Raw genomic sequence first — 20,642 nt, forward strand, 5'->3', positions numbered from 1 at the left:
AGGAGAGAGAAAGAGAGGAGAGAGAAAGAGAGGAGAGAGAAAGAGAGGAGAGAGAAAGAGAGGAGAGAGAAAGAGAGGAGGGAGAAAGAGAGGAGGGAGAAAGAGAGGAGAGAGAAAGAGAGGAGGGAGAAAGAGAGGAGGGAGAAAGAGGAGAGAGAAAGAGAGGAGAGAGAAAGAGAGGAGAGAGGAGAGAGAAAGAGAGGAGAGAAAGAGAGGAGAGAGAAAGAGAGGAGTGAGTGTCTGTGTGTGAATGTGAGGCAGCATTTAGTCTGCTTGTGAGCCCGACGATCCCTACGTGCTTCAGTGTCTGTGTGTGTGTGTGTGTGTGTGTGTGTGTGTGTGTGTGTGTGTGTGTGTGTGTGTGTGTGTGTGTGTGTGTGTGTGTGTGTGTGTCTGTGTGTGTCTGTGTGTACGTGCCTACAACAATGTGAGTCATAAAGAGGAGAGGGAGGGGGAGAAGAGAGAGCGCTGGGAGGGAGTGGGGGGGGGCGAGGGAGAGAATGAAAACAGCAAGAGAGAGGAGAAAAACTGAGAGGGAGAGCGAGGAAACAGAGAAAAGGAGAGAGCGAGGGAGAGTGAGGACAAAGATAATATTTGTCTTACCTCGTATCCGAGCCGGGCTGCTCTCTGTAACAGCGTCTCTCCAGCGTTCTTATTGACGATTAGTCTCCGTGCCTCTGGGGGGATGGGCCTCACCACGGGAGGCTCAGCAGGCGGGGCCCTCCTCACCCCTGCTCCATCCGGTGGGACAGTCCCAGAGCCGTTCACCTGAGGGGGTACGGAAGGGGGCCGCGTTGCTCGGGAACAGGGCTTGACCGGAGAACCGAGGTAATGGAGGGGCGAAGAGGGTCTCTTCCTCCGAGCACACTGCTCACTGACCTGGGGGAGAGAGAGACAGGAAGAGGGGGTTAGCGAGAACACACGCACACACACACACACACCAATTAAGATAAAGCCAGCCACACACACATACATTACAGACAAACGCTCTCTCACACATGAAGCCGTACCCTCACACAACGTGTGTCTGTCCCCCCCCCCCTCCCAGTGGAATTCCGTGTCGGAGCAGCTGTTGTAATCTGAAGCGAGGGATGGGAACGGTGCGAGCGGAAAACAACTAGCCTTTTTTTCCCTCTACTTTTTTTTCTCCTTTGAACTCCGACACTTTAGACACTCAGCCACCACATTCCTCTCAGAGAGAGAGAGAGACAGAGAGAGAGAGAGCTGTGTGGGTGTGAGAGAGAAAGAGAGAGAGAGACAGAGAGAGAGAGTGTGTGTGTGGGTGTGAGAGAGAGACAGAGAGAGAGTGTGTGTAATTGAGTGTTCCACTGCTCAAACGCTCCAGGGTTTTCTCGTTATGTAAAGAATGCACATACCCTTACACAGTGTTGGCATTGACCTACACAATAACACACACTCCCAAAGCTCGAAGCCAGAGATAAACACACAGACACACATACTCACAAACACACACACACTAAGATACCTTTCATACCAAGACGTTTTTCCACCAATTTTACCATGCCGCCAACTTTGCCGCCATTTCTTAATATTTGAACGGTATTGCCAGCAACAAAGCCCTGTACTTGTATTTCCACCAAACGACCTAGTCACGATTGCGGTAATGTATTTCGAAGTCCCGCCAACCCCTCAGTACGAACATCGCCTTTCATCTTACCATCGTTGGCACCCATTAAATCATGAATATTCTATTGTTGTCCGACATAAAAACTTGTCCTTGTCAATCACAAAGCTTCACAGAAACGCTTTCAATGCATTTATTCTCTGTATTTAAATGTAAGTAGTTCTGTCCTTGAGCTGTTCTTGTCTATTGTCACAGAAATGCTTTGGTATTTAGGCTGGAGGAATGCACACTGTCATTTCGTCTTTTTGTCTTGGTTCTGACAGGTAAATAATTAAAGGCCCTTATATTTAGTTTCAGCCAAAATAACTGTTGGGGAGTTTGAAAAACGAGAAAGCGTGCGATGGTGTGACCACATCCTACGTGGATCAAAAACTCTACTTTCTGAAATCGTCCTACAGCGGTTGATTCAGGTCAGCTGTTTTATTTCTTTACATGATCAGAGAGTGCAGATTCTAATGCTTCTATAGCGAAAGAAAATGTTTCTGTTATATGACAGTGGTTCAACATGGTTGTGACACTCAAGTTGTTTGGAAAAAGAATATTTCTGTTTTATTCTGGTATATTCTATTTCATTCATTTTGACTTTACAATATAACCTGTTGACTGATCAGGGCAGGGGAATGTCAGCTAAGTGTGTCTCTTGTCTGTTTATTGAACAAAATAAGAACTATAGATTTCATTTGCATGGCGCAGCCATGGGCTGCACAGACTAATAACAAAGTTAACCTCAAAATATGCCATTCTATTCTTTCAAAAATACATGTTATTAGTCTTATGTTTCTTAGGACCTGCATAAACAAGTTAATAATGTATTGTCTTTGTCTAGCCAGCTCATATAATTACCAGAACAATCTGACAATGTTTTGAGTAGCCAACTTTATTCACCATAACAGGAAAATACAAGAATATTATTTACAAATTATTTACAAGTAGGCTATGGCAAGCTGCTAACTTCCTGTTGTGAATGTGAAGAAATTAAAGCAGTGGAAGGTCTGAATTTAAACGAAAGAATCTAGAACGTGCAGCTGCCAGGTTACCATGACAACGGTTGCAACAACAGGGTCAAAGTTTATTGTCTCTTGCTCCTTCCTGATAAAAGCAATGGCTATATAAAAAGTGAATACTGACAAGAGAGGTAAAATTAGGTCTGTTTGAAAGAAACATTGCCCAATTGTTTTTACAGCCAACATACCATGAATCCTACAGTATGTGAAAGTATAACACACACACACACACACACACACACACACCACACACACTCCACAGGGAGTTTTCCAGGGCAGGAAGAGGTCAGAGCAGCAGCAACACTCTAAACATCGCAAACATATTTAATCCCTTCCTCTCTCTCATTCCCCCACTCCCTCTGTCTCTCTATTCTCCTTTTCTCTTTCACTCCTTCTTGAGTCATTCCTGAAACATTATTTTGTTGAAATTACATTTTATCTCAGGGAAATGAAGCTAATTGATGCACCCAAATGGTCCATTTTAATGTAATTTATAGGATTCAGATAATAATCAATATAGTACCCAGCATCTGATTTAAGACATTAGGAATCCCCCCCAAAATTCTAAAACCAACCACAGACCCCCCACACCCCATGCCAATACCACGCCAACAGCCAGTATACAGTATCAGTTCTCTGTGTTTGACAAATAGTATGAAGCTGGTTATACCCTTAAAAAAGGTCTGTATTAGTTACCATTAGGCCATTCCTGGTGAACAAGCAAACCATTAGGCTACAGCAGATCTAATGGTTTAAATGTTATGGTTTCTAATGGTCTACAATGGTAAAAGTACCAAACACACACTGTATAGTGTTTTGCAATTGTAATGCTATTGGGTTGTGTTGGGTTTAATGTTACATGTCACTAATCACAATACATATAGAGCCAATTCCTGATCATTTTATTGAAAAACATAAGACTGCCATGCAATTCATTATTTTATTAGGGTTGGCACAACATTTCAGTCCCTAGCCCATTTCTCCATCTAAGTTTTGGGCTTGTAGGAAAAGTCTTCATATGAGAATTGCATAGGGATGACCCTCTCACAGAGCAGCCACTTGTTGGACGAGTCAAGGAGAGTTGGGTTGCTCCTGAGTGGCGCAGCGGTCTAAGGCACTGCATCGCAGTGTTGCGGTGTCACTACAGCCTGCTGTTTGATCCCAGGCTGTGTCACAACTGGCTGTGACCGGGAGTCCCATAGGGCGGCGCGCAATCGGGCCAGTGTCATCCAGTTTAGGGGAGGGTTTGGCTGGGGGGGCTTTACTTGACTCATTGCACTCTAGCGACTCTTTGTGGCGTGCCAGGTGCCTGCAAGCTGACATTTGTCATCAGTTGAACGGTGTTTCCTCTGACACATTGGTGCGGCTGGCTTCCGGGTTAAGTAAGCAGGTGTTTGTGAGGACGCATGACTCAACCTTCGCCTCTCCCGAGCCCGTTGGGGAGTGGCAGCGATGAGACAAGATCGCAATTGGATACCATGAAACTGTGAGTAAACAACACAATTTATTTTCATAACGAGACAGATCTATTGGTTTTCTACCCAACGGTGCAAAGGAAATGTTGTGATCTAGTTAATAAACGCAAGAGACCAGCAAAATTTATAAAGAATGTGGCAGTATAGCAGGAACAGCAGCATCTAGTGGTCAAAACCTGGTACTTTCACAGTACGTCTTGCTAAATAATGCAAGCGACTTCAATGGCTAATTTCTCTGAACAGGGGAAAAAACATCACCAGATTCACAGGGAATACAATAAATAGCATGGAGAAGCAATACTACAAGCCGCAGCTCCATACTACTTGTCAAACATAGAGAACTGATACTGTATACTGGTTGTTGGGATGGCTTTGGCATGGGGTCCGTGGGTGGTTTTTGACCTTTTTTTGAATTTATTCCTCATGTCTTACTCATTGGTAGAAAGAACTTTGATCCAAATCGAATGTTGGGTACTATATTTATTGCATATTACCTGATTGGTTGAAATCGATTAGCTTAATTTCTCAGAGATCAAATTATACTTCAACAAAATAATGTTTCAGGAATTCTAATCCTATCTATTTCTAACTACAGAAACGATTTCAAAACAATCTGAGATGGTGGGGGTGGAAATCCTCTTTATTGTGCTTTTTGAGGTGGAACGACCCTTCTCTTGCGGCCTCGATCCACTGTCTCTGTAATTTATCTCACTGTCTCTCCAAGGCCCATTCCAGCCTGTTAAATCTGACACCAGCCCTGTTAACACTGAAACCCCAATAACTCCAGCAAACTCACCTTGTCCTCCAAAGCTGCTCCCAGATCAGTGCTTCCATGCTGGTTGCTGCTGCCGTTCAGCAGCTCTCTCCTCCGCTCCCTCTCTCTCTGGCTGATGTGTTTGGTCTTGCACGGCCGCTTGCCCTTGGGTTTGTCCGTGTCGCTATGACAACGGGGCTTGAGAGAGGCGGTGTCTTCGGTGGGGGGCTCAGGGGCCAAGGGGGGGAGGCACTGACCCTCAGTCTTCACCCCCAGCCCTCCTCTCCTAGGCTCCTTGGATCCCCAGTCACATCCTTGCCCCATGAGGGGCCCCTGGGGGGCAGATCTGTCCCTCTGCTGGGTTGAAGGGAGCAGTCCAACTACAGGACAGAGAGAAAGAATGCAAGTTTAGAAAAGAAGAGAATGACATTCACTGTGAACTCTATAAAAAAACAACAGAAAAAAGAGAAACAAAGAGACTGCAAACAAAAAAGAGAGAGAGACTGAAGGACAGGGGTGCGGAGGTAAAGAGAGAGAGACTGAAGGATAGGGGTGCGGAGGTAAAGAGAGAGAGACTGAAGGATAGGGGTGCGGAGGTAAAGAGAGAGACTGAAGGATAGGGGTGCGGAGGTAAAGAGAGAGAGACTGAAGGACAGGGGTGCGGAGGTAAAGAGAGAGAGACTGAAGGACAGGGGTGCGGAGGTAAAGAGAGAGAGACTGAAGGATAGGGGTGCGGAGGTAAAGAGAGAGAGACTGAAGGACAGGGGTGCGGAGGTAAAGAGAGAGAGACTGAAGGATAGGGGTGCGGAGGTAAAGAGAGAGAGACTGAAGGACAGGGGTGCGGAGGTAAAGAGAGAGAGACTGAAGGACAGGGGTGCGGAGGTAAAGAGAGAGAGACTGAAGGACAGGGGTGCGGAGGTAAAGAGAGAGAGACTGAAGGACAGGGGTGCGGAGGTAAAGAGAGAGAGACTGAAGGATAGGGGTGCGGAGGTAAAGAGAGAGAGACTGAAGGATAGGGGTGCGGAGGTAAAGAGAGAGAGACTGAAGGACAGGGGTGCGGAGGTAAAGAGAGAGACTGAAGGACAGGGGTGCGGAGGTAAAGAGAGAGAGACTGAAGGACAGGGGTGCGGAGGTAAAGAGAGAGAGACTGAAGGACAGGGGTGCGGAGGTAAAGAGAGAGAGACTGAAGGACATGGGTGCGGAGGTAAAGAGAGAGAGACTGAAGGACAGGGGTGCGGAGGTAAAGAGAGAGAGACTGAAGGACAGGGGTGCGGAGGTAAAGAGAGAGAGACTGAAGGACAGGGGTGCGGAGGTAAAGAGAGAGAGCTGAAGGACAGGGGTGCGGAGGTAAAGAGAGAGACTGAAGGACAGGGGTGCGGAGGTAAAGAGAGAGAGACTGAAGGATAGGGGTGCGGAGGTAAAGAGAGAGAGACTGAAGGATAGGGGTGCGGAGGTAAAGAGAGAGAGACTGAAGGATAGGGGTGCGGAGGTAAAGAGAGAGAGACTGAAGGACAGGGGTGCGGAGGTAAAGAGAGAGAGACTGAAGGACAGGGGTGCGGAGGTAAAGAGAGAGAGACTGAAGGACAGGGGTGCGGAGGTAAAGAGAGAGAGACTGAAGGACAGGGGTGCGGAGGTAAAGAGAGAGAGACTGAAGGACAGGGGTGCGGAGGTAAAGAGAGAGAGACTGAAGGACAGGGGGTGCGGAGGTAAAGAGAGAGACTGAAGGACAGGGGGTGCGGAGGTAAAGAGAGAGAGACTGAAGGACAGGGGTGCGGAGGTAAAGAGAGAGAGACTGAAGGACAGGGGTGCGGAGGTAAAGAGAGAGAGACTGAAGGACAGGGGTGCGGAGGTAAAGAGAGAGAGACTGAAGGACAGGGGTGCGGAGGTAAAGAGAGAGAGAGACTGAAGGACAGGGGTGCGGAGGTAAAGAGAGAGACTGAAGGACAGGGGTGCGGAGGTAAAGAGAGAGAGACTGAAGGACAGGGGTGCGGAGGTAAAGAGAGAGAGACTGAAGGACAGGGGTGCGGAGGTAAAGAGAGAGAGACTGAAGGACAGGGGTGCGGAGGTAAAGAGAGAGAGACTGAAGGACAGGGGTGCGGAGGTAAAGAGAGAGAGACTGAAGGACAGGGGTGCGGAGGTAAAGAGAGAGAGACTGAAGGACAGGGGTGCGGAGGTAAAGAGAGAGACTGAAGGACAGGGGTGCGGAGGTAAAGAGAGAGAGACTGAAGGACAGGGGTGCGGAGGTAAAGAGAGAGAGACTGAAGGACAGGGGTGCGGAGGTAAAGAGAGAGAGACTGAAGGACAGGGGTGCGGAGGTAAAGAGAGAGAGACTGAAGGACAGGGGTGCGGAGGTAAAGAGAGAGAGACTGAAGGACAGGGGTGCGGAGGTAAAGAGAGAGAGACTGAAGGACAGGGGTGCGGAGGTAAAGAGAGAGAGACTGAAGGACAGGGGTGCGGAGGTAAAGAGAGAGAGACTGAAGGACAGGGGTGCGGAGGTAAAGAGAGAGAGACTGAAGGACAGGGGTGCGGAGGTAAAGAGAGAGAGACTGAAGGACAGGGGTGCGGAGGTAAAGAGAGAGAGACTGAAGGACAGGGGTGCGGAGGTAAAGAGAGAGAGACTGAAGGACAGGGGTGCGGAGGTAAAGAGAGAGAGACTGAAGGACAGGGGTGCGGAGGTAAAGAGAGAGAGACTGAAGGACAGGGGTGCGGAGGTAAAGAGAGAGAGACTGAAGGACAGGGGTGCGGAGGTAAAGAGAGAGAGACTGAAGGACAGGGGTGCGGAGGTAAAGAGAGAGAGACTGAAGGACAGGGGTGCGGAGGTAAAGAGAGAGAGACTGAAGGACAGGGGTGCGGAGGTAAAGAGAGAGAGACTGAAGGACAGGGGTGCGGAGGTAAAGAGAGAGAGACTGAAGGACAGGGGTGCGGAGGTAAAGAGAGAGAGACTGAAGGACAGGGGTGCGGAGGTAAAGAGAGAGAGACTGAAGGACAGGGGTGCGGAGGTAAAGAGAGAGAGACTGAAGGACAGGGGTGCGGAGGTAAAGAGAGAGAGACTGAAGGACAGGGGTGCGGAGGTAAAGAGAGAGAGACTGAAGGATAGGGGTGCGGAGGTAAAGAGAGAGAGACTGAAGGATAGGGGTGCGGAGGTAAAGAGAGAGACTGAAGGACAGGGGGTGCGGAGGTAAAGAGAGAGAGACTGAAGGACAGGGGTGCGGAGGTAAAGAGAGAGAGACTGAAGGACAGGGGTGCGGAGGTAAAGAGAGAGAGACTGAAGGACAGGGGTGCGGAGGTAAAGAGAGAGAGACTGAAGGACAGGGGTGCGGAGGTAAAGAGAGAGAGACTGAAGGACAGGGGTGCGGAGGTAAAGAGAGAGACTGAAGGACAGGGGTGCGGAGGTAAAGAGAGAGAGACTGAAGGACAGGGGTGCGGAGGTAAAGAGAGAGAGACTGAAGGACAGGGGTGCGGAGGTAAAGAGAGAGAGACTGAAGGACAGGGGTGCGGAGGTAAAGAGAGAGAGACTGAAGGATAGGGGTGCGGAGGTAAAGAGAGAGAGACTGAAGGACAGGGGTGCGGAGGTAAAGAGAGAGAGACTGAAGGATAGGGGTGCGGAGGTAAAGAGAGAGAGACTGAAGGATAGGGGTGCGGAGGTAAAGAGAGAGAGACTGAAGGATAGGGGTGCGGAGGTAAAGAGAGAGAGACTGAAGGACAGGGGTGCGGAGGTAAAGAGAGAGACTGAAGGACAGGGGTGCGGAGGTAAAGAGAGAGAGACTGAAGGACAGGGGTGCGGAGGTAAAGAGAGAGAGACTGAAGGACAGGGGTGCGGAGGTAAAGAGAGAGAGACTGAAGGACAGGGGTGCGGAGGTAAAGAGAGAGAGACTGAAGGATAGGGGTGCGGAGGTAAAAGAGAGAGACTGAAGGATAGGGGTGCGGAGGTAAAGAGAGAGAGACTGAAGGATAGGGGTGCGGAGGTAAAGAGAGAGAGACTGAAGGACAGGGGTGCGGAGGTAAAGAGAGAGAGACTGAAGGACAGGGGTGCGGAGGTAAAGAGAGAGAGACTGAAGGACAGGGGTGCGGAGGTAAAGAGAGAGAGACTGAAGGACAGGGGTGCGGAGGTAAAGAGAGAGAGACTGAAGGACAGGGGGGCGGAGGTAAAGAGAGAGACTGAAGGACAGGGGTGCGGAGGTAAAGAGAGAGAGACTGAAGGACAGGGGTGCGGAGGTAAAGAGAGAGAGACTGAAGGACAGGGGTGCGGAGGTAAAGAGAGAGACTGAAGGACAGGGGTGCGGAGGTAAAGAGAGAGAGACTGAAGGACAGGGGTGCGGAGGTAAAGAGAGAGAGACTGAAGGACAGGGGTGCGGAGGTAAAGAGAGAGAGACTGAAGGATAGGGGTGCGGAGGTAAAGAGAGAGAGACTGAAGGATAGGGGTGCGGAGGTAAAGAGAGAGAGACTGAAGGATAGGGGGTGCGGAGGTAAAGAGAGAGAGACTGAAGGACAGGGGTGCGGAGGTAAAGAGAGAGAGACTGAAGGACAGGGGTGCGGAGGTAAAGAGAGAGAGACTGAAGGACAGGGGTGCGGAGGTAAAGAGAGAGAGACTGAAGGACAGGGGTGCGGAGGTAAAGAGAGAGAGACTGAAGGACAGGGGTGCGGAGGTAAAGAGAGAGAGACTGAAGGACAGGGGTGCGGAGGTAAAGAGAGAGAGACTGAAGGACAGGGGTGCGGAGGTAAAGAGAGAGAGACTGAAGGACAGGGGTGCGGAGGTAAAGAGAGAGAGACTGAAGGACAGGGGTGCGGAGGTAAAGAGAGAGAGAACTGAAGGACAGGGGTGCGGAGGTAAAGAGAGAGAGACTGAAGGACAGGGGTGCGGAGGTAAAGAGAGAGAGACTGAAGGACAGGGGTGCGGAGGTAAAGAGAGAGAGACTGAAGGACAGGGGTGCGGAGGTAAAGAGAGAGAGACTGAAGGACAGGGGTGCGGAGGTAAAGAGAGAGAGACTGAAGGACAGGGGTGCGGAGGTAAAGAGAGAGAGACTGAAGGACAGGGGTGCGGAGGTAAAGAGAGAGAGACTGAAGGACAGGGGGTGCGGAGGTAAAGAGAGAGAGACTGAAGGATAGGGGTGCGGAGGTAAAGAGAGAGAGACTGAAGGATAGGGGTGCGGAGGTAAAGAGAGAGAGACTGAAGGATAGGGGTGCGGAGGTAAAGAGAGAGAGACTGAAGGACAGGGGTGCGGAGGTAAAGAGAGAGAGACTGAAGGACAGGGGTGCGGAGGTAAAGAGAGAGAGACTGAAGGACAGGGGTGCGGAGGTAAAGAGAGAGAGACTGAAGGACAGGGGTGCGGAGGTAAAGAGAGAGAGACTGAAGGACAGGGGTGCGGAGGTAAAGAGAGAGAGACTGAAGGATAGGGGTGCGGAGGTAAAGAGAGAGAGACTGAAGGATAGGGGTGCGGAGGTAAAGAGAGAGAGACTGAAGGACAGGGGTGCGGAGGTAAAGAGAGAGAGACTGAAGGACAGGGGTGCGGAGGTAAAGAGAGAGAGACTGAAGGACAGGGGTGCGGAGGTAAAGAGAGAGAGACTGAAGGACAGGGGTGCGGAGGTAAAGAGAGAGAGACTGAAGGACAGGGGTGCGGAGGTAAAGAGAGAGAGACTGAAGGACAGGGGTGCGGAGGTAAAGAGAGAGAGACTGAAGGACAGGGGTGCGGAGGTAAAGAGAGAGAGACTGAAGGATAGGGGTGCGGAGGTAAAGAGAGAGAGACTGAAGGACAGGGGTGCGGAGGTAAAGAGAGAGAGACTGAAGGACAGGGGTGCGGAGGTAAAGAGAGAGAGACTGAAGGACAGGGGTGCGGAGGTAAAGAGAGAGAGACTGAAGGACAGGGGTGCGGAGGTAAAGAGAGAGACTGAAGGACAGGGGTGCGGAGGTAAAGAGAGAAGACTGAAGGACAGGGGTGCGGAGGTAAAGAGAGCGAGACTGAAGGACAGGGGTGCGGAGGTAAAGAGAGAGAGACTGAAGGATAGGGGTGCGGAGGTAAAGAGAGAGAGACTGAAGGATAGGGGTGCGGAGGTAAAGAGAGCGAGACTGAAGGATAGGGGTGCGGAGGTAAAGAGAGAGAGACTGAAGGACAGGGGTGCGGAGGTAAAGAGAGAGAGACTGAAGGATAGGGTTGCGGAGGTAAAGAGAGAGAGACTGAAGGACAGGGGTGCGGAGGTAAAGAGAGCGAGACTGAAGGATAGTGGTGCGGAGGTAAAGAAAGAGAGACTGAAGGACAGGGGTGCGGAGGTAAAGAGAGAGAGACTGAAGGACAGGGGTGCGGAGGTAAAGAGAGAGAGACTGAAGGACAGGGGTGCGGAGGTAAAGAGAGAGAGACTGAAGGATAGGGGTGCGGAGGTAAAGAGAGAGAGACTGAAGGACAGGGGTGCGGAGGTAAAGAGAGAGAGACTGAAGGATAGGGGTGCGGAGGTAAAGAGAGAGAGACTGAAGGATAGGGGTGCGGAGGTAAAGAGAGAGAGACTGAAGGATAGGGGTGCGGAGGTAAAGAGAGAGAGACTGAAGGATAGGGGTGCGGAGGTAAAGAGAGAGAGACTGAAGGATAGGGGTGCGGAGGTAAAGAGAGAGAGACTGAAGGATAGGGGTGCGGAGGTAAAGAGAGAGAGACTGAAGGACAGGGGTGCGGAGGTAAAGCTCGACTAGCTCTCTACGTCTGCTGATTTATTAATGAGGATGAACATCTCTGTCTGGGAGCGCACACATACACACAAACACATTGTAGAGGCACTCTCAGTTTGAGTAATGAGTAAATGCAATTCCCACTGTCTTTTTTCAACCTCACACACATAGTGAAGAAGTACCCATTATTGACATTTTAAAAATGTCCTTGAAATTACAATGGCTGGAGGGTGGGGGTGGTTGGCCTACAAGTCTAAATATTTTCTTCCCTGGACACACATATACACACACTGTCTCTTAAAGCTCCCCCCAATACACTGACACGTACATACATCAGTCACACCCACACCCGTATACACACACTCACCCGTACACACAGTGGTGGAATATTACGCCTCATTAACCCAGGACAGTGGTTGCCGTAGTGCTGTCACTGAATAGGTGGGAGGAGGTGCGACGCCTCACTGTCAATCATACTCTGTGGTTACCACGGAATCATCAAGCCAGCAGGTAATACCCTTTCTTAATCTCCTTATTTAATCCCTCTCTCTCTTTCTTAGTCTATTCATCTCTCACTTTTCTCAGCTGTGGTGTGAGCACGGGGAAAGCCCTAGTTTGACACACTCTCTGTCTTTCTCTCTCTCTTTCTATTTGACTGGCCTTGAAGGGAAACAGTCATTCATCACATGTTAGTCACACTACACCTGCCCCCATATTTCTAAACGGCATGTGCACGTGCTCTCACTCACACACACAGGCACACACAGGCACACACACACACACAGGCACACACACACACACACACACACACACACACACACACACACATTCAGATCTTCCTGCTACGCCAGCATGTCTGTGCCAGTTACCAGTTAATCTGACTATTCTCTCATCATTCATTTGACTGTTTGATTTAAAAAATGTAAGGACTTTCTGTATTATTATCTGATGTTGGTGGGCCATGTTGACCTGTTTTACTGATAATCCTCAATCACCGTGATCAATAACATTTTTCCTTGAGTGTACTTTTAACAGAGATGAGATTTACTTCAAAATGCATTCACATTGCTTACACATGTCAAGTGGCTTCAGATCTACACAAGTGCCTAGGGAGGAGGGTTTAGGGTTTGTTCTTGACAGGTCCTAACTATACTGGCGCATGAAGCAAATGCCGTAGAGATATCCTTTATTGGGACAGCGGTTAGGGTGTTGGTAGTGGTGCTGGTTACAACACACCGATCTGATCGAATTAAAACAAGTATTTTAACTGAAAGATGGAAATCAGTAGAATTCTCGATAGCTGAGCAGCTACAAGACGACTCTCTCTCATCTGTTTATATATCATGTAGAACAAACATGTCTCTGATTAGGAATCGCATCAACTCACATTGCAGTTCTATCTGGAACATTCCAACATGTTGGCAGAACATGGCCCAGGTGCTGCTTCTGATGCAAGTATACCGAGGTTGCCATGTTCTCAGAATGTCAGAAATGTGTATATTTACAGTAGCATGTCTTCACTTTCTCACATTTGCCATTTAAGCAATGATTATGCCAGTTATACCAAAACAATGCACAACACAGAGTTCCATCTCCAAGTTTTAACGTGGAAAAACAGACTAATTGCAACAGAATCACTTGACATACATGGTATGTGGTGTGGATTTCAAGAAGACAATGGAGAAATGCTCAGCCTTGGTATATGAATGAACGAATACCGATCACTTTTGAGAGATAGTGGAAATGTGGTTATAATTCGTGCGCAAGGCGTAATCCTACAGATTCCCACCTTCTAATGAGAAACTCATTGTATTTAGATCAGGTCTGTCGTAACTAGAGCCAAATCATGACATCAACATATATGAATGTGACAGTAGGGTAACTCCCCTAACAGGTCTCAAACCCAAGCCACTAACAAATTCCCTTACCACTGTTCCAATAAGGGAAATCCCTCAGGCACGTGCTTATTGGGCCAGTATAGTTAGGTCCTGTCCAGAACAAACCCCTCTTCCCTAGGGACTTGTGTAGATCTGAAACCACTTGATCCGTTTAACCAATAAGGTGAATGCACTCTGGAGCAAATCTCAGCTCCGTTAAAAGTACACTCAAGAAAATATTTGATTGATCATAATGATTCAGGAGTATCATTAAAACAGGTTAATATGGCCCAGCAACATTAGACAACTACACAGAAAGCCCTTCAATTGCTGAAATAAGCTAATAAAATCAACGATGAGAGAATAATCCGATTTATTAATACCTTACACGGACATGGAGGTGTAGCAGGAAGATCAGAATACCGTGAACCAAGAGGCTGAGTTCAAATCCCAGGTGAGGAAATGTTGAATAATAATGACTGATTAATTGAACTTGCACAATGTAATCCTGTGTGTGAAATATCTAAGTTGAAAACACTATCTCCAAAGCACTGTGTGAGTGTCCCAAACAGACAAAGACCTGTGAATGGATCAGTAGTTCACTAATCAGGGCACTGATTGGCTTATCAACAACATGTGATGTGTAATGATTTTTTGGGGGGACACAAATGTTTTTGCAATGTTCCCATGGAACGTTAATATTTATGTTCGGAGAACATGGCAACCATTTTCTGTGTATGTTTGGTGGGACGTTGATGGAATATTTTCCTAACCAACAGAAAACTGGACACATAAATGTTGTTGCAACTTTCCCATGAAACGTGTCTAGAACATTCATGGTAACAATGTTCTGGGTAAGTTCTACTTGACATTAAAGGAATGGTTTCTTGGAAACATTCCTTGCACATCACAGGAACATTCCTATAAAAACATTAGTTAATGACCTAATGATACTCTTAACCTGTTAGGGCTAGGGGGCAGTATTGACACGGCCGGATAAAAAACGTACCCGATTTAATCTGGTTACTACTCCTGCCCAGTAACTAGAATATGCATATAATTATTGGCTTTGGATAGAAAACACCCTAAAGTTTCTAAAACTGTTTGAATGGTGTCTGTGAGTATAACAGAACTCATATGGCAGGCCAAAACCTGAGAAGATTCCTTACAGGAAGTGCCCTCTCTGACAAGACCTTGTTCTTCTTGTCTCTGTTTATTGAAGACTGAGGATCTTTGCTGTAACGTGACACTTCCTACGGCTCCCATAGGCTCTCAGAGCCCGGGAAAAATCTGAATGATATCGAGGCAGCCCCAGGCTGAAACACATTATCGCGTTTGGATAGTGGCTGGTCAGAGTACTCTGAGACTCACGCTCGTGCACGAGGGCACGAGATGTTTTTATTTTCTCTCTCTCTTTGTACGTATACACGCTTTCCCGGTCAAAAATATTATCGCTTTTTTACGAGAAAAATGGCATAAAAATTGATTTTAAACAGCGGTTGACATGCTTCGAAGTACGGTAATGGAATATTTAGACATTTTTTGTCACGAAATGCGCCATGCTCGTCACCCTTATTTACCCTTTCGGATAGTGTCTTGAACGCACGAACAAAACGCCGCTATTTGGATATAACAATGGATTATTTGGGACCAAACCAACATTTGTTATTGAAGTAGAAGTCCTGGGAGTGCATTCTGACGAAGAACAGCAAAGGTAATAACATTTTTCTTATAATAAATCTGACTTTGGTGAGTGCTAAACTTGCTGGGTGTCTAAATAGCTAGCCCTGTGATGCCGGGCTATCTACTGAGAATATTGCAAAATGTGCTTTCACCGAAAAGCTATTTTAAAATCGGACATAGCGAGTGCATAGAGGAGTTCTGTATCTATAATTCTTAAAATAATTGTTATGTTTTTTGTGAACGTTTATCGTGAGTAATTTAGTAAATTCACCGGCAGTGTTCGGTGGGAATGCTAGTCACATGCTAGTCACATGCTAATGTAAAAATCTGTTTTTTGATATAAATATGAACTTGATTGAACAAAACATGCATGTATTGTATAACATAATGTCCTAGGGTTGTCATCTGATGAAGATCATCAAAGGTTAGTGCTGCATTTAGCTGTGGTTTGGGTTTATGTGACATTATATGCTAGCTTGAAAAATGGGTGTCTGATTATTTCTGGCTGGGTACTCTGCTGACATTAATCTAATGTTTTGCTTTCGTTGTAAAGCCTTTTTGAAATCGGACAGTGTGGTTAGATTAACGAGAGTCTTGTCTTTAAAATGGTGTAAAATAGTCATATGTTTGAAAAATTGCAGTTTTTGCATTTTTGAGGTATTTGAATATCGCGCCACGGGATTACACTGGCAAGCGTCCCACCTAGCCCAGAGAGGTTAAAGGAACGTTCTCTAAAGTTATGGGAACGTTTGTTGTTAGCTGGTGGAGTCTTAACCACAGACACAGCCTCTAACACTCTAAACACTCTAAATACCCTAAAGAGACCTTCACAGGGCCCCTGGAGCCAGCAGGAAGTGTCACCTATGTCACTTCCTGTCCACTCCGCAGGGAAAGCACCTGAACCCAGGCAGGCTGACTACACCGCGAATGTAGAGAGGAAGTGACATCACAAAGCACAGGGATATTGAAGGCTAAACCATAGAGAGCCTAGATGAACTTCTGTCTGTGGCTTCAACACTTCTGTCAGAGATGTTGAGGAGATGCGAAGGACATAATAAAAGATATGGAACAGCTTATTGCACAGTAAAAACTGCTCCATACTGTACATAGCAGCAGTAAAAGCCCACTACCACTGGCGAAAAGGCTACAGGACAACCCCACAGAGACAATCAGAATCAGACAACAGACGGACTGACAGACTGCCTACCTCGTTTAGCGTCTCCATTAGCCAGCATCTCTCTGGCCCAGCTCTTCGTGATCTCTGGCTTCTGTGACAGAGGTTTCACTTCCGTATCAACCTTGAACTTCCTGTCCCGAGGAGGAAGGGCATGAGCTGGGCTCCATGTTGGGGTCGGGGGGAGGGTCCGGGGCAGGAAGGAGGGGCTGTGATGTGATGACCATGTCCTCTCCTCTTTGACCTCTGGCCTCTCGGGGGAGGAAGCGGTGGGCTTGCGGAGGCGGAGCCCCTTCAGCTCGATACACACCTTCAGCTTCCTCACCTCTTCATCATCATCCTCATTAGTAGTGGGAGCCGTAGGTTGCTCACTGCCCCACAGCACACACGCATCTACCGACCCAGAGAGTGGATGTTAGCGGAGAACACACACACACACACACACACACACACACACACACACACACACACACACACACACACACACACACACACACAATAGGACACATACAGACACACCCACACTTACAGACACAGGAACGCAACATAAACAGACACACGCATGCATGGACACACATACACACATAGAGACAAAAAAGACACAAAGGCAAACATGGTGCCCACTCTCACAAGCTGATGAGCTGTAAAGCCTCATGTAAGCTTCACTTTAAGCATAGGAAAGCCTTTGTGTGTGTGTGTGTGTGTGTGTGTGTGTGTGTGTGTGTGTGTGTGTGTGTGTGTAAGAGAGAGACAGAGAGAAAGGGAGAGAGGGGGGGAAAGAGAGAGAGAAGTGGGGGGGGTTCTCAAATGCCCCGGGGAGGACTAGCCCTCTCGCCTGCCAGCACTGGGAGAGCGAGTGCAACCACATGCCAAAAGAAAAGGGGGGAAAGAACAGAAACCCAAACACACAAGGGAAGAAAGAAAGGATCTGAAAAGAAAAGAGCAGCTTTGAAGAAGGTGGCAGAGGAACGTCGCTGTTGAAAGAAAAGAGAGAATGGCTGTCCTGCTCCCTCCCTTCTCTCCACTCAAAGACAGGATTAAACACTCCTCTCCCTCTTCTCCTCTTGTGCATCCTCTCTCTCTCTATATATATCTTCGCTAAACTGGCTGCCACACAGAGAGAGGGATGGGACAGAGAGAAAGAGAAATGAAGTACAATAGTTGTGGGAGAAAAAGGGCAGAGGGTTGGAACAGACAGAGGGGTGAAAGAAAGAAGGAACAGAGATTGAACATCTACGGTGATGAGGCAAAGAGAGAGGGGTGAGAGGAGAGACACAGAGAGGGGTGAGAGGAGAGACACAGAGAGGGGTGAGAGGAGGGACAGAGAGAGGGGTGAGAGGAGGGACAGAGAGAGGGGTGAGAGGAGGGACAGAGAGAGGGGTGAGAGGAGGGACAGAGAGAGGGGTGAGAGGAGAGACACAGAGAGGGGTGAGAGGAGAGACAGAGAGAGGGGTGAGAGGAGGGACAGAGAGAGGGGTGAGAGGAGAGACACAGAGAGGGGTGAGAGGAGGGACACAGAGAGGGGTGAGAGGAGAGACAGAGAGAGGGGTGAGAGGAGAGACAGAGAGAGGGGTGAGAGGAGGGACAGAGAGAGGGGTGAGAGGAGGGACAGAGAGAGGGGTGAGAGGAGAGACACAGAGAGGGGTGAGAGGAGAGACACAGAGAGAGGGGTGAGAGGAGAGACAGAGAGAGGGGTGAGAGGAGGGACAGAGAGAGGGGTGAGAGGAGGGACAGAGAGAGGGGTGAGAGGAGAGACACAGAGAGGGGTGAGAGGAGAGACAGAGAGAGGGGTGAGAGGAGGGACAGAGAGAGGGGTGAGAGGAGGGACAGAGAGAGGGGTGAGAGGAGAGACACAGAGAGGGGTGAGAGGAGGGACAGAGAGAGTGGTGAGAGGAGAGACAGAGAGAGGGGTGAGAGGAGGGACAGAGAGAGGGGTGAGAGGAGGGACAGAGAGAGGGGTGAGAGGAGGGACAGAAGAGGTAGAGGAGGGACAGAGAGAGGGGTGAGAGGAGGGACAGAGAGAGGGGTGAGAGGAGAGACACAGAGAGGGGTGAGAGGAGAGACAGAGAGAGGGGTGAGAGGAGGGACAGAGAGAGGGGTGAGAGGAGAGACACAGAGAGGGGTGAGAGGAGGGACACAGAGAGGGGTGAGAGGAGAGACAGAGAGAGGGGTGAGAGGAGAGACAGAGAGAGGGGTGAGAGGAGGGACAGAGAGAGGGGTGAGAGGAGGGACAGAGAGAGGGGTGAGAGGAGAGACACAGAGAGGGGTGAGAGGAGAGACACAGAGAGGGGTGAGAGGAGAGACAGAGAGAGGGGTGAGAGGAGGGACAGAGAGAGGGGTGAGAGGAGGGACAGAGAGAGGGGTGAGAGGAGAGACACAGAGAGGGGTGAGAGGAGAGACAGAGAGAGGGGTGAGAGGAGGGACAGAGAGAGGGGTGAGAGGAGGGACAGAGAGAGGGGTGAGAGGAGAGACACAGAGAGGGGTGAGAGGAGGGACAGAGAGAGTGGTGAGAGGAGAGACAGAGAGAGGGGTGAGAGGAGGGACAGAGAGAGGGGTGAGAGGAGGGACAGAGAGAGGGGTGAGAGGAGGGACAGAGAGAGGGGTGAGAGGAGGGACAGAGAGAGGGGTGAGAGGAGGGACAGAGAGAGGGGTGAGAGGAGAGACACAGAGAGGGGTGAGAGGAGAGACAGAGAGAGGGGTGAGAGGAGGGACAGAGAGAGGGGTGAGAGGATGGACAGAGAGAGGGGTGAGAGGAGGGACAGAGAGAGTGGTGAGAGGAGAGACAGAGAGAGCGGTGAGAGACAGAGAGAGGGGTGAGAGGAGGGACAGAGAGAGGGGTGAGAGGAGGGACAGAGAGAGAGGTGAGAGGAGAGACACAGAGAGGGGTGAGAGGAGGGACACAGAGAGGGGTGAGAGGAGGGACAGAGAGAGGGGTGAGAGGAGGGACAGAGAGAGTGGTGAGAGGAGGGACACAGAGAGTGGTGAGAGGAGGGACAGAGAGAGTGGTGAGAGGAGGGACACAGAGAGTGGTGAGAGGAGGGACAGAGAGAGTGGTGAGAGGAGGGACAGAGAGAGGGGTGAGAGGAGAGACAGAGAGAGTGGTGAGAGGAGGGACAGAGAGAGCGGGATGAGAGGAGGGACAGAGAGAGTGGTGAGAGGAGGGACAGACAGAGGGGTGATAGGAGGGACAGAGAGAGTGGTGAGAGGAGGGACAGAGAGAGGGGTGAGAGGAGGGACAGACAGAGGGGTGATAGGAGGGACAGAGAGAGGGGTGAGAGGAGAGACAGAGAGAGCGGTGAGAGACACAGAGAGGGGTGAGAGGAGGGACAGAGAGAGGGGTGAGAGGAGGGACAGAGAGAGTGGTGAGAGGAGAGACACAGAGAGGGGTGAGAGGAGGGACACAGAGAGTGGTGAGAGGAGAGACAGAGAGAGGGGTGAGAGGAGGGACACAGAGAGTGGTGAGAGGAGGGACAGAGAGAGTGGTGAGAGGAGGGACAGAGAGAGTGGTGAGAGGAGGGACACAGAGAGTGGTGAGAGGAGGGACAGAGAGAGTGGTGAGAGGAGGGACAGAGAGAGGGGTGAGAGGAGAGACAGAGAGAGTGGTGAGAGGAGGGACACAGAGAGGGGTGAGAGGAGGGACACAGAGAGTGGTGAGAGGAGGGACAGAGAGAGGGGTGAGAGGAGAGACAGAGAGAGTGGTGAGAGGAGGGACACAGAGAGGGGTGAGAGGAGGGACACAGAGAGTGGTGAGAGGAGGGACAGAGAGAGGGGTGAGAGGAGAGACAGAGAGAGTGGTGAGAGGAGGGACACAGAGAGGGGTGAGAGGAGGGACACAAAGAGGGGTGAGAGGAGGGACAGAGAGAGGGGTGAGAGGAGGGACAGAGAGAGGGGTGAGAGGAGGGACAGAGAGAGGGGTGAGAGGAGAGACAGAGAGAGGGGTGAGAGGAGGGACAGAGAGAGGGGTGAGAGGAGGGACAGAGAGAGGGGTGAGAGGAGGGACAGAGAGAGGGGTGAGAGGAGGGACAGAGAGAGTGGTGAGAGGAGAGACAGAGAGAGGGGTGAGAGGAGGGACAGAGAGAGGGGTGAGAGGAGGGACAGAGAGAGGGGTGAGAGGAGGGACAGAGAGAGGGGTGAGAGGAGGGACAGAGAGAGGGGTGAGAGGAGTGACAGAGAGAGGGGTGAGAGGAGGGACAGAGAGAGTGGTGAGAGGAGGGACAGAGAGAGGGGTGAGAGGAGGGACAGAGAGAGGGGTGAGAGGAGAGACAGAGAGGGGTGAGAGGAGAGACAGAGAGAGGGGTGAGAGGAGGGACAGAGAGAGGGGTGAGAGGAGGGACAGAGAGAGGGGTGAGAGGAGGGACAGAGAGAGGGGTGAGAGGAG

General features: G+C 49.8%; 1 protein-coding gene across 1 annotated transcript in view; it reads right to left on the reverse strand.

Annotated features, from left to right (window-relative positions):
- LOC106582152 (BCL-6 corepressor) overlaps positions 1 to 20,642 on the reverse strand; it is a 68,190-nt gene that overhangs the window by 13,947 nt on the left and 33,601 nt on the right. Inside the window, 3 exon segments of the mRNA XM_014164940.2 lie at positions 604 to 879; positions 4,921 to 5,258; positions 16,298 to 16,657. Of these exon segments, the coding sequence (XP_014020415.2) occupies positions 604 to 879; positions 4,921 to 5,258; positions 16,298 to 16,657 (974 nt within the window).

Source organism: Salmo salar, chromosome ssa21 (assembly GCF_905237065.1).
Source record: "Salmo salar chromosome ssa21, Ssal_v3.1, whole genome shotgun sequence".
Classification (NCBI taxonomy): domain Eukaryota; kingdom Metazoa; phylum Chordata; class Actinopteri; order Salmoniformes; family Salmonidae; genus Salmo; species Salmo salar.